A 15810-nucleotide genomic window follows, 5' to 3' on the forward strand; every position below is an offset into this window, starting at 1 on the left:
TTGTTCATTTTCTACTTCTTGCAAATATTTTGCAAATATTACAGAGAATAATTAATAAATTTTATAAGCTTGATATATTTTCTTGTAATAATTTATTTAATTGGTTTAATTTTATTTTTGTAAAGATGAAAATGAATGCCGCACCAAGCCAGGTATCTGTGAAAATGGTCGTTGCATGAACCTTATTGGGAGCTACCGATGTGAATGTAATGAAGGATTCCTGCCAAGTCCATCAGGCATTGAGTGTCTTGGTAAATGCCTCTTTCATATACATTTCGTCTTACATTAAAGTATAAAGGATGCAGAGTGTAAATTAGGCTTCTAAGTGCCTAACAGCTCTCATATCTACAGAAATTAAATTATGTTCCTTAGTAATTAAACAATGATATGACATTAAGTAATCATAGGAATGAGGATCATCTTGAAAATGTCAGCTGAGTCTACTAATCACATAGAAGTGTCTAAATTCCAAAGGACATAAATACAGTGCTGAGCAACACTATCCAGACAAAATACAGGGTTTTTTTAAAGAAGAAGCAGAGTTTAGTTACCTTAGATAGATCAAAAACTGGGATGCAGAGCAAAGTTAAGTGTTTGCATATTCAGAATGCAATCAACACCTCAGTACTGCAATGAGTCATCTGAATTTTCTATACTTTTAATTCAGACAGTGATTATGAATACAAAATATTGGGATTTCACAAAAGAATTGCAAGATCTATTAAAAAGTTTTGAGGCGAGTCTGCATAATAAATGTTGATGAAGGGGTTTATCTTCATCAACTTGTATTTCCTTTTCAATATGCTCAGACTTGTCATTTGTACTACAAAATTCATTGTTCCCTTTATAGAAAGCAAACAAAACTGCAAAACCTTACTTTCTTATTATCACTGTTCAAGTGTAGATACTTCAAAGTGTTTTACAATACTTGAAACTGTATGAGTATTTATTAGTATTCTTGCATCAAAAATACTTGTATATTATCTTATGTAAGTACTGTAAAAACAGCTCCCTGTAAGTTGTCATTAGTAGCATGTTGACTTCAGGCAAAGCAATAACATTGGAAGAGCAGGGAATTTCCTACGGATTAAGACCAGATGGGAAGAGGATGCCACAGTGTGTTAACCCCAGCCAGTTGTTAATGCCAAGGAAATACCCTGTTTGGAGGTCATTCTTGTTTTCTTGTATTTAATATATGGTTTTCTTATTATTTTCTGGAAACTATGCTTTGGGTTAGTTTCTCATTGCTACTTTTCCTTTAGGATTTCCTGGGTCAGAATTTACAATGAAGAATAAGCCTGGCAGAAAAAAAAGTATTTCTTAGTAATTACAGCACAAACATTAAGTCTTAGATGACATTATTTAAAATATATTGTGCAAACCTTTATATTCCATTCACATTAGAATTCATTCCACATCTCAAATTGGGGACAAAGCATTATATGTTCTTCAAATCATAATATGCATAAAGACCTGCACAATATACCTAACTGGGAGAACAGAAATCTGCTGAGTCTTGCAAATTACTACAGCAAACATGCTGTCTCACACAACTGGTGCGTTCAGTGACAACAGCTTTATTTGATGTAAACAGTTGAGTTATGGGGCACCGAAAGTAAGTTTTGCGCAAAGCCAAAGTTCACATTTTACCTGATTCATGTAAGAAATGTACAGATTCTACTCCTCATACTTGTAAAAGAGAAGATCAGCTGGGTGTTGATACATGTAAACATTCTGAGGGATCTGAAGGATTTTAACTTTTAGCTTTAAGAGAAAAAAAATAAAATCTTTCATTTAAAAACATAAGCATCTGTCCAACTATAATTGACAATGTCTCCAATTTAATTAACAAATAAGAAAGGTGACATAGCCTATTTAGAAGATATCATCTGTGCAAAATTTAGTTTCCATTGTCACTGGAAGCTGGGATCTCTGCTCTCCTCAGCTGCCTGTTTGAAGGAAAGTGGCAAGGAGCTTAATGACTCTGAAGTTTTGCTCCTCTTTCATGACTGACAGGTATTAATTAACCAAAATGTTTAAAAATTAAGGAAAATATAATTAGAAAGGGACAGATCAACAGTAAGGCCATATTTTTATTTTTTTCCCCAGCGAAAACTAGGAGTGCCAGTGAAAAAGTACTGAGTTGTATAGACACTTTTACATGCTAAGGATTTTGTCATTTGTACCACATCAGGATAATTATAGAAGATCAGACATGATATTTTGGCCAGTAAAACGAACAGACTTCTAATCCCATTCCAAGTAAATCATTCAAATGCAAGTCAAACATAGGCAACTTAAGTGGAAGCTCAGTTTGGCCCACAGCCTGTTTTACTATCAAGCAAACTCACCAGATATGCCCTGGGGACAGCTTTCCTGCAAGTAAAATTCGTGTCCAACTCATCCAGGTATGGAACTTTAGGGATGTCCGGAATACACTGGGAATGGCAGCAGATTATCAGAAGACACAACAAATCTGAAAGGCTAAGTCAAAATAGTCTTCATAGACTGGTTGCTAATAATCTTCTAGTTCTTGCTCTAGTGTTGATGGAAAGCCAGAATAATACATCAGATGCTTAATGGATCAGATGTTTATCTCCTACTCTATCTTGATCTCTCTACTTCTTCCTTACAGATAATCGCAAAGGGTTTTGCTTTGCTGAAGTTTTACAGACAATGTGTCAGATGGCTTCAAGCAGCCAGAATCTTGTCACTAAATCTGAGTGCTGCTGTGATGGAGGCCGGGGCTGGGGCAACCAGTGTGAGCTCTGTCCACTTCCCGGAACCACCCAATATAAGAAACTCTGTCCACATGGACCAGGCTATACTACAGATGGAAGAGGTATTTGCAGGGAGGAAAAGGGGCAGAAGAGGAGAAATGGATATGCTTATATATTTAAGAAAATGCAGAATTCTCTTTGAAGTTCCTTTGAAGAATTTCCTACAAAACAATAGTTTGATTTTTCAAATGTTGCCAAGAGACCAGAAATTAAAAACACATTTAAACAGTAGCTGCAACCGGAATACTCAAGCTGTTTAGAATTTTCAGGATTGGGATCTAAAACAGCAGGTACCAAACAAACTAAAAGTTAGAAATGATCCCAAAGCTTTTGTACGCTGAAAAGTTGCATACATGACAGAGGCAACAGCAGTGGTTCTAATAATAGTGTCACTGAATGCTTTGCAGTTATTATTTCCACACAGGAAGCAGAAGCTAACATACATTTTTTAATTGTGGTGAAAAAAATTTTGACATCATCTAACTGGTCATAAGAAAATTCACTTCTATGCATTTTGTATTTTGACTTAGCAAAACTGGAAACTGATTACCCCATGAAACAGCAGGAATGTTTTGATACAAAAGACAATAATGAAAGTTTGAAGAATGTTTGACTTTGAATTCAGATCCATTTTTAATGACAAAGAAAGGGTAAAGTTCCTATCAGAAGCATGATGATAAGGAACTGTGCAAAAAGAGAAGAAAAAAGTTTAATTTAAAACTGGAAGATTACATATTTAATATTTTCTGTACAGATATTGATGAATGTAAGGTCATGCCAAACCCATGTAGAAATGGACAGTGTATTAACACTATGGGCTCCTTCCGATGCTTTTGCGAAGTTGGCTATACCACTGACATTAGCGGCACATCTTGTATTGGTAAGATTCAGCATCTTAATTCTCAGTTATGTTTTTTAATTGGTACATAATGACATATCAACCTCTGTAAACCTTTGTATCAAACCAGTTTTTTCTTTTTCTCTCTTTTACCTCTTTTCTATCTTTCTTTTCCTAATATGCACTTCTATTTTTGTATTTAATTTGGGAAAATCAAGAAACAAGCTGTAGTGGCAATATTCCTGCAGTAGAATGAGCACTGAAATACATTTCAGCTGTATAAACATTTTGACTGACAAACCAGCTCATTATTTCATGGTCTACATTTTCCCACTTTCCTGTTGGTTAACACCTATAAGTATACCATAGTATGCCCAAAGATAAATACTTAGATTAAAATACTAATGCCACTCTCACTTTAGTATAACTCTTTCAAGACACTCGGTTTGTCACTGTAGTGGCAACTCCATAGAAAGTCCACAGCAACACATCCATAGAGAAAGAAAGAGGAACTCTGAACAAATGTGAACTGAGGACTTTTTCTACAAACATTTTTCTCTTAAATATAGTGCTGTTTAGAAAATACCTTTCAAAGACAAAGAAATCAGTGTAATAGATGCTTAACAGTTTCTCTCTTTAGATCTTGATGAATGCTCTCAGTCTCCTAAACTATGCAATTTTATCTGCAAGAACTCGGAAGGGAGCTATCGGTGCTCATGTCCTCGGGGATACATCCTTCAAGAAGATGGAAAGACATGTAAAGGTAAAGAAAGTGATACACAGTGACTTTTAATTTTGTTGCACCATGACTGAAAAGGAAATTGTTTTGAAATGTGGTAATTTTATCAAGTTAGACTAAATGTACATCTTTTTTTTGTTGACTTTTCTTAAGGCAACATCTCTTTCTTTCAGATCTTGATGAATGTCAAACCAAACAACATAATTGTCAATTTCTCTGTGTCAACACCCTTGGAGGCTTCACATGCAAATGTCCACCTGGTTTTACACAACATCATACAGCTTGTATAGGTAAGAAACACAGTAGTTTTCTTGCATGAGTTTTTCTATAAGGACAACATTCTCAATTCTCATTCATGTCTTTTGCTCTGTATGAACTGTAATAATGCAGAGCAATAAGGTCAGCAGTCCAGAAACAGATTTTGAAAAGCAACAATTATAGCTAAAGCAAAAGCAGTCTATCTACCATTTGTATTTTCTTGCTTAGTAAACAGTTGTACATATTTAATACATGTTATTGTATTCCAAGTATAACCACATGGAGACAAAGGGGTAAAGTATTAAAATCTGATTTAAAATGTAGTTAAACAAAACAGACTGCATTTTCTTTTTTAATAAATACAGATGTCTTTAGATCTTAAGCATATGTCTTGCCAACTGAAACTATTTTAGTTCAGCTAAAACAGAAATGCAGCATTTTTCCACTATCACCAATTAGATACCTTTCACACTTACAACTGAATTACAATTTGCACTTCCAATTTATTACTCATAGCTCTGCAAGAGTTGTCAGGTCATCTGACATTTAAATATGAAAAGCTGCATTTTCAAAATAAACTGTTGCAGCTCTGTGGATTTCAGCCTCTTATATATGAACATTTCTAAAATCCTGCTACAAGGTACACCAACCTTCTGTCTCTCCTCTGCATTTTTAAGATAACAATGAATGTGGTTCTCAGCCATCGCTCTGTGGATCAAAAGGAATTTGCCAAAACACTCCTGGAAGTTTTACCTGTGAATGTCAAAGGGGATTTTCTCTGGATTCTACTGGATTAAACTGTGAAGGTAGCTAGCAAAGGTCAAAATTTTTTATGGTGCAAATCCTTACTTCTGTGTCCAGTGAAGCCTGTGATGTCAAAGATAGATAAAACAGGGCACCAGCCATAGTAAAAGTAAATACCAAAGAGAAATAGGAATGTGTTTGAGTAATTTTAAGCATAATTCTATATAAGAACATACTGCCTGAGTAATTCTTACAGAAATTAGAATAAAAGTGACTTTTTAGCTGAACTTTTTCCAGGCTGCCATTTCATCTTCACATAGGTTTATGCATCTAAGTCTAGTTGTTTCTTCTTTTTCATTTTCATTTTCATACAGTCTAAACACAATCTCTCTACAATTGTGTTTCAGCTAATGTAATCATCCACCTGAGGGTATCTAAGATTAGATTCTAAATTCGTACTTTAACTCTTCTACCATAGACATACACATTCAGAAGTTGAGCTCCATCTGTCTTTGTTGGCCCCAAGGGAGCCCCAATCAGGAAATCTCTATCTGAAAGCTCCAGACTCTTCCATGGGCCTCAGATATTGAGCAAAGAAGAAATTAAAATGTAGTACTAGGCCATCTGGCTGCTGAAAATTAGAAATGCAGAGGTATACACACACAATGTTATGACATCTCAAAATGTCAGCTACCTTGATACAGCATTTAAAACAGGAATTGATATTTAAAGCCTATTTCTAAAGTAACAGTGCAGAATGTGTGCAGCCAGAAGTTTTAGAAAGCATTATCTTCTGTCAGATTACTTCATTCTCATAAAGTAGATTCATCCTTATTGTGTGCTTTACCTAGCACCTGTGAAACAAAACACTAAATTATACATATCGAAGCATTCACAAGACACGTACACAACTAGCACATCAGAACTGCTCTGTGTGCCCTTACTGATAATGACGGTTTTCAGTTCCTGGTCCAATGGTTTTCTGCACCTCAGGCTTTGGAACATCACAGTTCCATTAAACGTGTTTCAAACTGTGGACAACTAGAATGTAACTTAGAGTCTGTGATATCACGCATGTTTTTTTTTATTTTCTAGTAGAACTGCATACCGTAGCTGACACATTAGGCTGCTTACATTCTACTTGTTTCTTATAGCAGACACTATTTCAGATGACTGAGTGTTTTACGTATTGTTTTTTCTTTGTGGATTTCTCATTCATTTGCATATACCTCAGAGATTTTTTAAGATGGGTTTTTCTTTTTAATTGCAAAGGTAAGAACTTGCATCCAAATTTGGTATGTATTCCTCATACTCAAACACTCAATATGTTCCAGGAAACTGAAAGCTTAGTCCTACATAGTTGGTTTGAAAACTGAAATAAAAAACCATTCAGATTCTAAACATTACATCAAAGCTACATCATGTGGGACTACCAGGAATAGTATTTCTTCTCCAAATCTGAGTAATGTAAAGGCTCAAAAGCTCCAGTCAGATTACTAATAGATAGAAAGAATATTACATTAATTGACTTTCAGGCTTTCCAAAAGACCAGCCTGAATGGTGCTTTCATCTTACAGCAGTACTCTTCTGTCACAAATACTAGTGTTTCAATGGTTATGATCAAAGTGAGAAACATATTTAGCAATGTGTGTAATTGTGTGTTCTTTCATGTTCTACTTCTCTCCCAATTGCAAAGATGTGGATGAATGTGATGGAAACCATAGGTGCCAGCATGGCTGTCAAAACATCCTGGGTGGATATAGATGTGGATGCCCACAAGGATATATTCAGCATCACCAGTGGAATCAATGTGTTGGTAAGGAAACAAGCAGCACAAAATACATTTAAACAGCAAAGGCGTCATAGTGTTTATAGTGAGGTGAGGACAAGAATGGGCAGGACAAAGGGTATGCAGACACAAATCTTGTTCTCCTCTCTCCCCCTTCTTTCATTCACTTATTACTCCCAACATAAATCACTGATATAAGGTAACAGGAAAACACACTCATCCTGTTGAAACTCTGTGTGACAAAGAGTTTTCCTAGTAAGGCCTAAATCCTGACTCCCTTGTCCTTGGAAAAATCCCCATGTTAGAAAGGTCGAAAGGTGTTCTTTGAATTCCTGAAAGCAGGACAAAAACCCACAAACCCTCAAAAAAACCCCAAAACCCCCTCAACTTTCATCAGTAAGAATCACCATCTGTATAGCAATTTGAGAATACTACAGAATAGCATCTATAACGAATGGGGAGAAAAAATTATCAACATAGCCATTAAGGGTTTCCTACTTCCAAAATACAGTCTTAAGGCCCACATTAGTTCTTTGGGCAGGGAACAGGGAAAAATTAATCAGCTCAGCAGTTTTACTGTAGGTTTAGCTCATTCAGTCCATTTCTTTTCTGTGTTTCATGAACTAAGCTAAGTCCCCTACCAAATGAAATGTAGGATTTTTAAATTTTTTTAAATAAAAACCAACACACACCCAAACAACCACATCCTGTACTGCTCACAAGGCACCATAACAACATCTTTACCTTTTCAAGTTTGCTTTCCTGGTTCTCTGTCAATGGTGTCATAATCAGGGGATGGCTGTGAACACTGCCATATGTTTCTTATAGGTTGATCTTAGTGTCCTGATCCTAGGCATACAAATTTTACAATAAGTAGCACACCAGGCAGTTTTCCTGAAGTCTCAACCACCAGCATCACTCCCTACTTAATACTGCTCTTATTACTAGTTATTAATACAGCAAAGAAAGCAAAGATGGGAGTGACAGGAACACACAACAAAGAACTCCCACAAAACTGCAAAACAGCTACAGCATCTGATTATCACTGAAATCCGGGAATAAACCTCGTAACACCAATGTAGTGTTAAAAGGCAGGCATTCTTTATTGCAGCGCTGGATGCACGGGGGATAGCTCCACCCAACGTGCACGCCAGGTGATCACCAACACACAAGTTATCTAGGATCAAAACATACATATTCATCATCTTTCTCAGAAAAGGCAGTCCTATGATAATCATTTCTTAGGATCCATTTCCATATTCCCCTCCCTGTCACGCATGCTCAGTGATTTGAGTCGGTGGTCCTCAAGGGTCTCTGGTGGTCGTAGTGGTCTTGCACCTGTGTCCGCTGGGTGACCCTCTTCTTGCGGGCATGCACAATACCCTTGCTGTGGATGCACCTGTCCATAACGACTTCATAAGTTTAATATCTCCAAACCTATTGTTCAGTTTGGTAGGGACTGTAGATGGAACATAGCAGCATTGTACCTTGCCATGGTCAGTTAGCTTCATTACCTGTTACCTTGGTTACAAACTAATTATCTCAACCTGATTCTATAGTTTCTGTTTCACGGCCCCTATCCTACGGTTACATGATTACAGATAGTCCTCAAAAGAATGTCTCCTAGTAACTGCAGGAAAGAATGGTAAAGCATGTGCTAATGGTATTGGAGAGGGAAACACCTACAGGGATGCACTACCTTGGTAAGGTAAAGAAATAAGCAAAACGTGCCAACTAACAAAAGCATGATCTTCCATACAACAAGCTACTTTCCTCACTCATTTTTCACAATATAGCCTGGAACCAAATCAATCACACTGACTGGAGGAGTCATCTTCTCTGTATCTTAATTCAATACCCACAAGGTGAAGACAATGCTTCCTTTTCTCTTTCTTTTTGGTTGGCTATTTAGATTGTCTTTTGCCCCACAGAGCCTGCAGGTTTCCACAAGTATGTGCTAACTTCGCCCCGTCACTAGGTGCCCAGGAACATTGTCAAGGTATGACTGGAGTTGCAGCTCATTTCTCCTCTGTGGGCTGTAGGAGTGTACCCTGCCAGGGGAAAGAGGACCCCTAAGCAAAACAGCAGATGTACCTTGAAGAAAAGGGGAGCTTTATGTCAGTATAAGGTTACCAGTAACAGTATCCTAAAATACCATTACAGTCTAGCTATATGTGTTTGGGACCTTTGCCAATGTGCTTTCTTCAGTGATCAAGTCTCTGTGGGGTCATGAAGTTAAGGATGTAACAAGAGACCTAGGACTTGCAGATATTCTGATTTGTTAGCTACATCATACTTGCCTGAGTCTATCAGATTATAAGATGCCAATGTATTTTTGTTTGCTTACTAGATGAAAATGAATGCTCCAATCCTAACGCATGTGGTTCTGCTTCTTGCTACAACACACTTGGAAGTTACAAGTGTGCCTGCCCATCTGGATTTTCTTACGACCAATTCTCCGGTGCATGCCATGATGTGAATGAGTGTTCTTCCACCAAGAACCCCTGCAATTATGGTTGTTCCAACACTGAAGGTGGTTATCTCTGTGGCTGTCCACCTGGCTATTACAGAGTTGGACAAGGGTGAGTATCTCTACACAGTCATTCATCAAAGACACATTCAGAAGCCTATAAAAACACTGGACCCTAGTGAGACTGAAAAGCAGAGGTGCAAATGAAGGACAGGCTACTGTCACCGAAATCCGGGAATAAACCTCGTAACACCAATGTAGTGTTAAAAGGCAGGCATTCTTTATTGCAGCGCTGGATGCACGGGGGATAGCTCCACCCAACGTGCATGCGAGGTGATCACCAACATACAGCTTATACAGAATCAAAATATACATATTCATCATCTTTCTCAGAAAAGGCAGTCCTATGATAATCATTTCTTAGACTTCATTTCCATATTCTCCTCCCCGTCACGCATGCTCAGTGATTTGAGTTGGTGGTCCTCAAGGGTCTCTGGTGGTCGTCAGTGGTCTTGCACCCGTGTCCGCTGGATGACCCCCTTCATGCAGGCATGCGCAGTATCCTTGTTGTAGCTGCACCTGTCCATAGCAACTTACTTCATAAGATTAATATCTCCAAACCTATTGTTCAGTTTGGTAGGGACTGTACATGGAACATAGCAGCATTGTACCTTGCCATGGTCAGTTAGCTTCATTACCTGTTACCTTGGTTACAAACTAATTATCTCAACCTGATTCTATAGTTTCTGTTTCACGGCCCCTATCCTACGGTTACATTTCCCCCCTTTGGAAGTTTTGAAATAATAAGTTTTCAATACTTCCACTCATATTTTCCTATCCTATACACATTACAGATGTTTTTAAACTTGTAACCATAGAATTTACACCCCAATGTGTCTGTTCATGTTTCTCTTTTGCAAGTTCTAACATAACTTATGGAGTTACTATTACCTGATTTTCTGGTGTTACCCACCATCCTTCCACATTTTGGGATGCCTTTAAATGCTCTGCCAATTGTTCATCTAGTTTACTATATCTTGCTTTTAAATTTGGAATTTTTACCTGTTTCACTGGTACTAGTGCAAGGATACCTTGTTCAGCAGCCTCCTTTGCAGTTTTATCCGCCAACCGATTACCCATATTTACAGCCGTCTGACCAAATTGATGAGCCTTGCAATGCATTACGGCCACTTCCTTTGGTTTCTGCACATCTTGTAGGAGTTGAAGAACTTCCTCCTTATGCCTTATCAGTGATCCTTGGGCTGATAACAGTCCTCTTTCTTTCCAGAGAGCTCCCTGAGCGTGGATCACACCAAATGCATGTTTGGAATCCGGCCATATGTTTACCCTTTTCCCTTCTGCCATCCGTAAGGCCTGCTTTAGCGCCACCAATTCTGTTTTCTGCGCTGATGTATTTGCAGGTAGCGTCCCTGACTCCAGTATCTTGGTGGTGATAACAACAGCATACCCAGCCATTCGCTTTCCTTCTTGCACGAAACTGCTTCCATCCGCAAACAGCTCCAGATCAGGATCCTTCAAAGGTTCGTCCTTCAGGTCCGGTCTGCTGGAATAAACTTGTTCAATGGTTAACAGACAGTCATGTTCCAATTTCTCAGTAGGATTTTCTGTTGACAGGAACATTGCTGGATTTACAATTGCTGTGGTTTTTAATTCCACATCATCTTGTTCCAATAGGACAACCTGGTATTTCAACATTCTGCTAGGGGATAACCAGTGACCCCCCTTTTGTTCTAAGACAGTTATTACCATATGCGGTACATATACCACTATCTTTTGGCCCATAGTCAATTTTCGAGCTTCCTGAATCAGCAGCACCATTGCTGCCACGGCACGCAAACATCCCGGCCATCCTTTACTCACGGTGTCAAGTTGTTTGGAGAAGTACCCCACCGGTCACTTCCAAGATCCCAGCCGTTGCGCCAGCACTCCAAGGGCCAGATGTTGCCTTTCGTGTACAAACAGCTCAAAAGGTTTGGTTAGATCAGGTAAACCCAATGCAGGGGCCATCATTAATGCCTTTTTGAGGTTTTTTTAAATGATTTATGGCATTCAGGTGTCCAAATCAAGTATTGGTCTTTAGATTCCTTCAGGGCTTCACATAGGGGTTTCACATACAGACCATAATTTAGAATCCAGAGTCGACACCACCCAATTATTCCCAGAAAGGCTCTCAGTTCCTTTGGACTGTTAGGTTCGGGGATCTGACAAATGGCTTCTTTTCTTTCATTTCCCAGTTGTCTCTGTCCTTGAGATATCTCAAATCCCAAATAAATCACTGCTTCTTTTCCTATCTATCTGGGCCTTGTTTCTGGAGACTCTGTACCCTCCTTGGCCCAGGAAATTCAATAAACTGATGGTCATTTCAAAACATGTTTCCTTACTTTCTGCTGCTATCAGGATGTCATCTACATACTGTAATAATATACCTTCTCCTTGATTCTGTTTCTTCCACATTTCTAACTCTTTTGCCAACTGATTCCCAAATATTGTGGGGCTATTCTTAAATCCTTGTGGAAGTACAGTCCACGTTAGCTGCGTTTTTCGTCCTGTGGCAGGACTTTCCCATTCAAAAGCAAATATGCTTTGACTTTTTGTATCCAGAGGTATGCAAAAGAAGGCATCCTTTAAATCCAGTACAGTAAACCATTTATGTTCCTCTTTCAAAGATGTCAGTAAAGTGTAGGGATTGGCCACTACTGGGTGTATATCTTGAACTATTTGATTTACGGCCCTCAGATCCTGAACCAATCTGTATTCCTTACCTCCTGATTTCCTTACTGGTAATATAAGGGTATTGTATTCTGATTCACATTCCACTAACAGCCCATACTCTAAAAATTTTGTAATTAATTCCTCTAATCCCTTCTGAGCCTCCAACTTAATAGGATACTGTTTTTGTCTTACCGGCTTGGCTCCAGGTTTTAAAGTCGCCTTTACCGGTCTGCCAGTTTGGATCGTCCTGGAACTTCAGTTGTCCATACCAAAGGGGTTACTGCATTGTCCACCGCTTCTGAAATCTCTTCCTCTTTGGAGGAATCCTGTAACATAAACACTCCCGCCTCTATGGCTTTGATTCTGGTATTAATCAGTAATCTGATTTCTCCATCTTTAAAAATTATTTGTGTGTCTAATTCACTTAATAAATCTCATCCCAATAAAGGCAATGGACATTCAGGCATGTACAAAAATTGATGTGTTACCCACTGTTTTCCCAGCTTAAATTTTAACAGTTTCAAGAAAGGCCAGTTTTCTTTTCACCCCGTCGCACCACCAACCTCTGCTGATTTATAGCTGAGTTTTGCTTTACATGTTTATTATTCTCGGTCAAGATTGCCAGAATTTTTCCATCCCTTTGCATTTGTCTGACTTCTTTTTCTTTTTCTCTGTTGTTATACACAGTCCAGGCTACTTCAAGCATTTTACCTAAGTCTCTGGACTCAGCCCCTTCCAGTTTCTGGAGTTTTTTTTCTAGGGCTGATTGTCCCATAAATATATAGGCCAATTGTATAGCTTCTTCCGTGGTGTTTTTTTTGTTTGTTTGCTTGTGGTTTTGTTTGTGAGGGTTTTTTTTTGTTTTTTGTTGTTCTTCTCTGGGTCCAAATTAGTATATTTTCTCACAGTCACCTTCAGTCTTTCCATAAAGGCTGAAGGGGACTCATTTAATTCTTGTCTCACTTCATAAAGTTTAGACCAATTAATTGCTTTTGGCATTGCATGTCTAACACCAAATAAAATCCACTTCTGATATCTAGTCAGCATCCCTCTGGGCCCCAGTTGATTATGGTCCCACTTAGGTTTTGTGGATGGAAAATTCTGGTCCACTGTCCCTTGTATAATCCCATTAGCATGAGCTCCTTCCACTTGTTTTCTGGCCGTATTTAACACCATTTTCTTTTCAGTGTCTTCCAACAAAGTATCCAATATTACTTTAAAATCCTCCCAATCAGGGTTCTGGGTTCTGATTATTGTTTCAACTACTTTGGCAACTCTTTCAAGATCATCTGGATAAGTGCCTGCAGTTTCTTTCCCTGGTCTTAAATCAGTTATTGAGAAGGGAACTTTTACCATTACCAGACCCTCATTACCAACTGCCTGTTGAAGAGGGGCCTGGAGGGGAGTTAATCCGTCTCCTCCCCCTCTTCCCCTTGTCCTCCCAGCAATAGGGCTGAATCCTTCTGCCTCCCCTTCCACAGGAGGGACAGAAGCATTATTGGCCCCCAGATTTTGATCCCCTTGATCATTTCCTAACCTTCTGCGAGGTGCAACCAATAATTCAACATCATCATCTTCAAATTCACATTTAAAACACCGTTTACCAATGTCACAAGCTGAGCAACCTTTTTTCAAATTTTTATCAGGTTCCTACCCCTTTAATGCCATTATCGCAGAACTAGATGAAACCAATTCACATTGCCTTTGCCATTCCGGATGATTTTGCAGTGTGAAAAACAAATCCACACATGCCATTTCATTCCATTTACCTTCCCTCTTACAAAATAGCACCAATTGCAAAATTGCGTTATATTGCAATGTCCCATTCTCCAGCCACTTTTCCCCACTCGCTAAAGTATACAGTGGCCACCAGTGATTACAATACTCAATCAGCTGTTTCCGAGTCAAAGGATCAATTTTTCCCAGATCTTTCCAATGTTCTAAAATACATCCCAGTGGTGTTTTTCGTGGGTTTGGTTTCTTACTCGGAAAAGTACCCATCTCCCAGGGACTCAGTGGTTGTGATTGTGCGCTATCACAAGCACTAGTCAGAGGGACCCCAACCCGTGTTGGAGCTCCCTCAGAGATTTATCTTGGTGCGGGCCTGTCCCACCACGGTGGTAAGAGAAATCTCAACCTTGGAGGCTTCCCCTCCCCTGTGGGCCCTGCTCCACAGGCTTTCGCCTAGCAGAGACTTTTACCTGAGACGTCTCCCTAGCCCAACTCTGCGCAGCTTTCACCGCACCTTACAAGCAGACCTCCCGTGCGCCCCTGGTGCGGGCCTGTCCCGCCACGGTGATGAGAGCCACGGGGCTCCTTGAATGAGGCCTTCAACTTGTGCTCTTGGTGCGGGCCTGTCCCGCCATGATGGTAAGAGCAAATATTCAAAAGAGCAAATATTTAAGTCAAATAAGAATGCCTTTACCTCTCCCAGGGGTCTTGCTCAAAGCTCTTCGGTCCGGGGATCGGAGGTTCTCCCCAAGAATTCCCCAGTGCCGGCTGGAGGTCCTGCGATCCCACGGATCCGTCGAGGTTCGAAAGCAGTGTCCCATCTGGGTCGCCAAAAACTGTCACCGAAATCCGGGAATAAACCTCATAACACCAGTGCAGTGTTAAAAGGCAGGCATTCTTTATTGCAGCGCTGGATGCACGGGGGATAGCTCCACCCAACGTGCATGCGAGGTGATCACCAACATACAGCTTATACAGAATCAAAATATACATATTCATCATCTTTCTCAGAAAAGGCAGTCCTATGATAATCATTTCTTAGACTTCATTTCCATATTCTCCTCCCCGTCATGCATGCTCAGTGATTTGAGTTGGTGGTCCTCAAGGGTCTCTGGTGGTCGTCAGTGGTCTTGCACCCATGTCCGCTGGATGACCCCCTTCATGCAGGCATGGGCAGTATCCTTGTTGTAGCTGCACCTGTCCATAGCAACTTACTTCATAAGATTAATATCTCCAAACCTATTGTTCAGTTTGGTAGGGACTGTACATGGAACATAGCAGCATTGTACCTTGCCATGGTCAGTTAGCTTCATTACCTATTACCTTGGTTACAAACTAATTATCTCAACCTGATTCTATAGTTTGTGTCTCATGGCCCCTATCCCACGGTTACACTACTAAGTCATCCCTTCTACTCCCTTTGCACACAATATCCATAAGCTAGAAAAAAAGACGTGTGTGCATGTAGCATGGCACTCATTTTAAATCTACTATAGAGGCAACATTAAACAATTAGTTCTGCTTACTTCCCCAGTATCAGCTCAAGAACTCCTTCATAAACCTGCTCAATGAAGACTGTTACTGTGTAAGGATAGGTACCATCTGTACTGAGATAATTAAGTGTTTTAAGCCACACTAATCAACCCAGAACATTAAACACAAATTAACATTGTTCTGGTACATGACAATGGCTAAATTCTTTAGTTCCAAATTCAGTTTTGTTCTGTT

The 15810-nt window shown here is 39.3% G+C and overlaps 1 protein-coding gene and 1 long non-coding RNA gene across 2 annotated transcripts in view; one reads left to right on the top strand and one right to left on the bottom strand.

Annotated features, from left to right (window-relative positions):
• LOC142599486 (uncharacterized) overlaps positions 1–9930 on the bottom strand; it is a 177427-nt gene extending 167497 nt beyond the window's left edge. The window contains exon 1 of the long non-coding RNA XR_012833055.1: positions 9831–9930. This is a non-coding gene — a long non-coding RNA (uncharacterized LOC142599486). The remainder of the gene's footprint in view (positions 1–9830) is intronic.
• The window catches only part of FBN2 (fibrillin 2), a 200739-nt gene that overhangs the window by 180461 nt on the left and 4468 nt on the right, over positions 1–15810 (top strand). The window contains 8 exon segments of the mRNA XM_075740354.1: positions 126–251; positions 2636–2842; positions 3535–3660; positions 4259–4381; positions 4531–4647; positions 5293–5421; positions 7056–7175; positions 9499–9730. Coding sequence (XP_075596469.1) covers positions 126–251; positions 2636–2842; positions 3535–3660; positions 4259–4381; positions 4531–4647; positions 5293–5421; positions 7056–7175; positions 9499–9730 — 1180 coding nt within the window.

Source organism: Balearica regulorum, chromosome Z (assembly GCF_011004875.1).
Source record: "Balearica regulorum gibbericeps isolate bBalReg1 chromosome Z, bBalReg1.pri, whole genome shotgun sequence".
NCBI classification, from domain to species: domain Eukaryota; kingdom Metazoa; phylum Chordata; class Aves; order Gruiformes; family Gruidae; genus Balearica; species Balearica regulorum.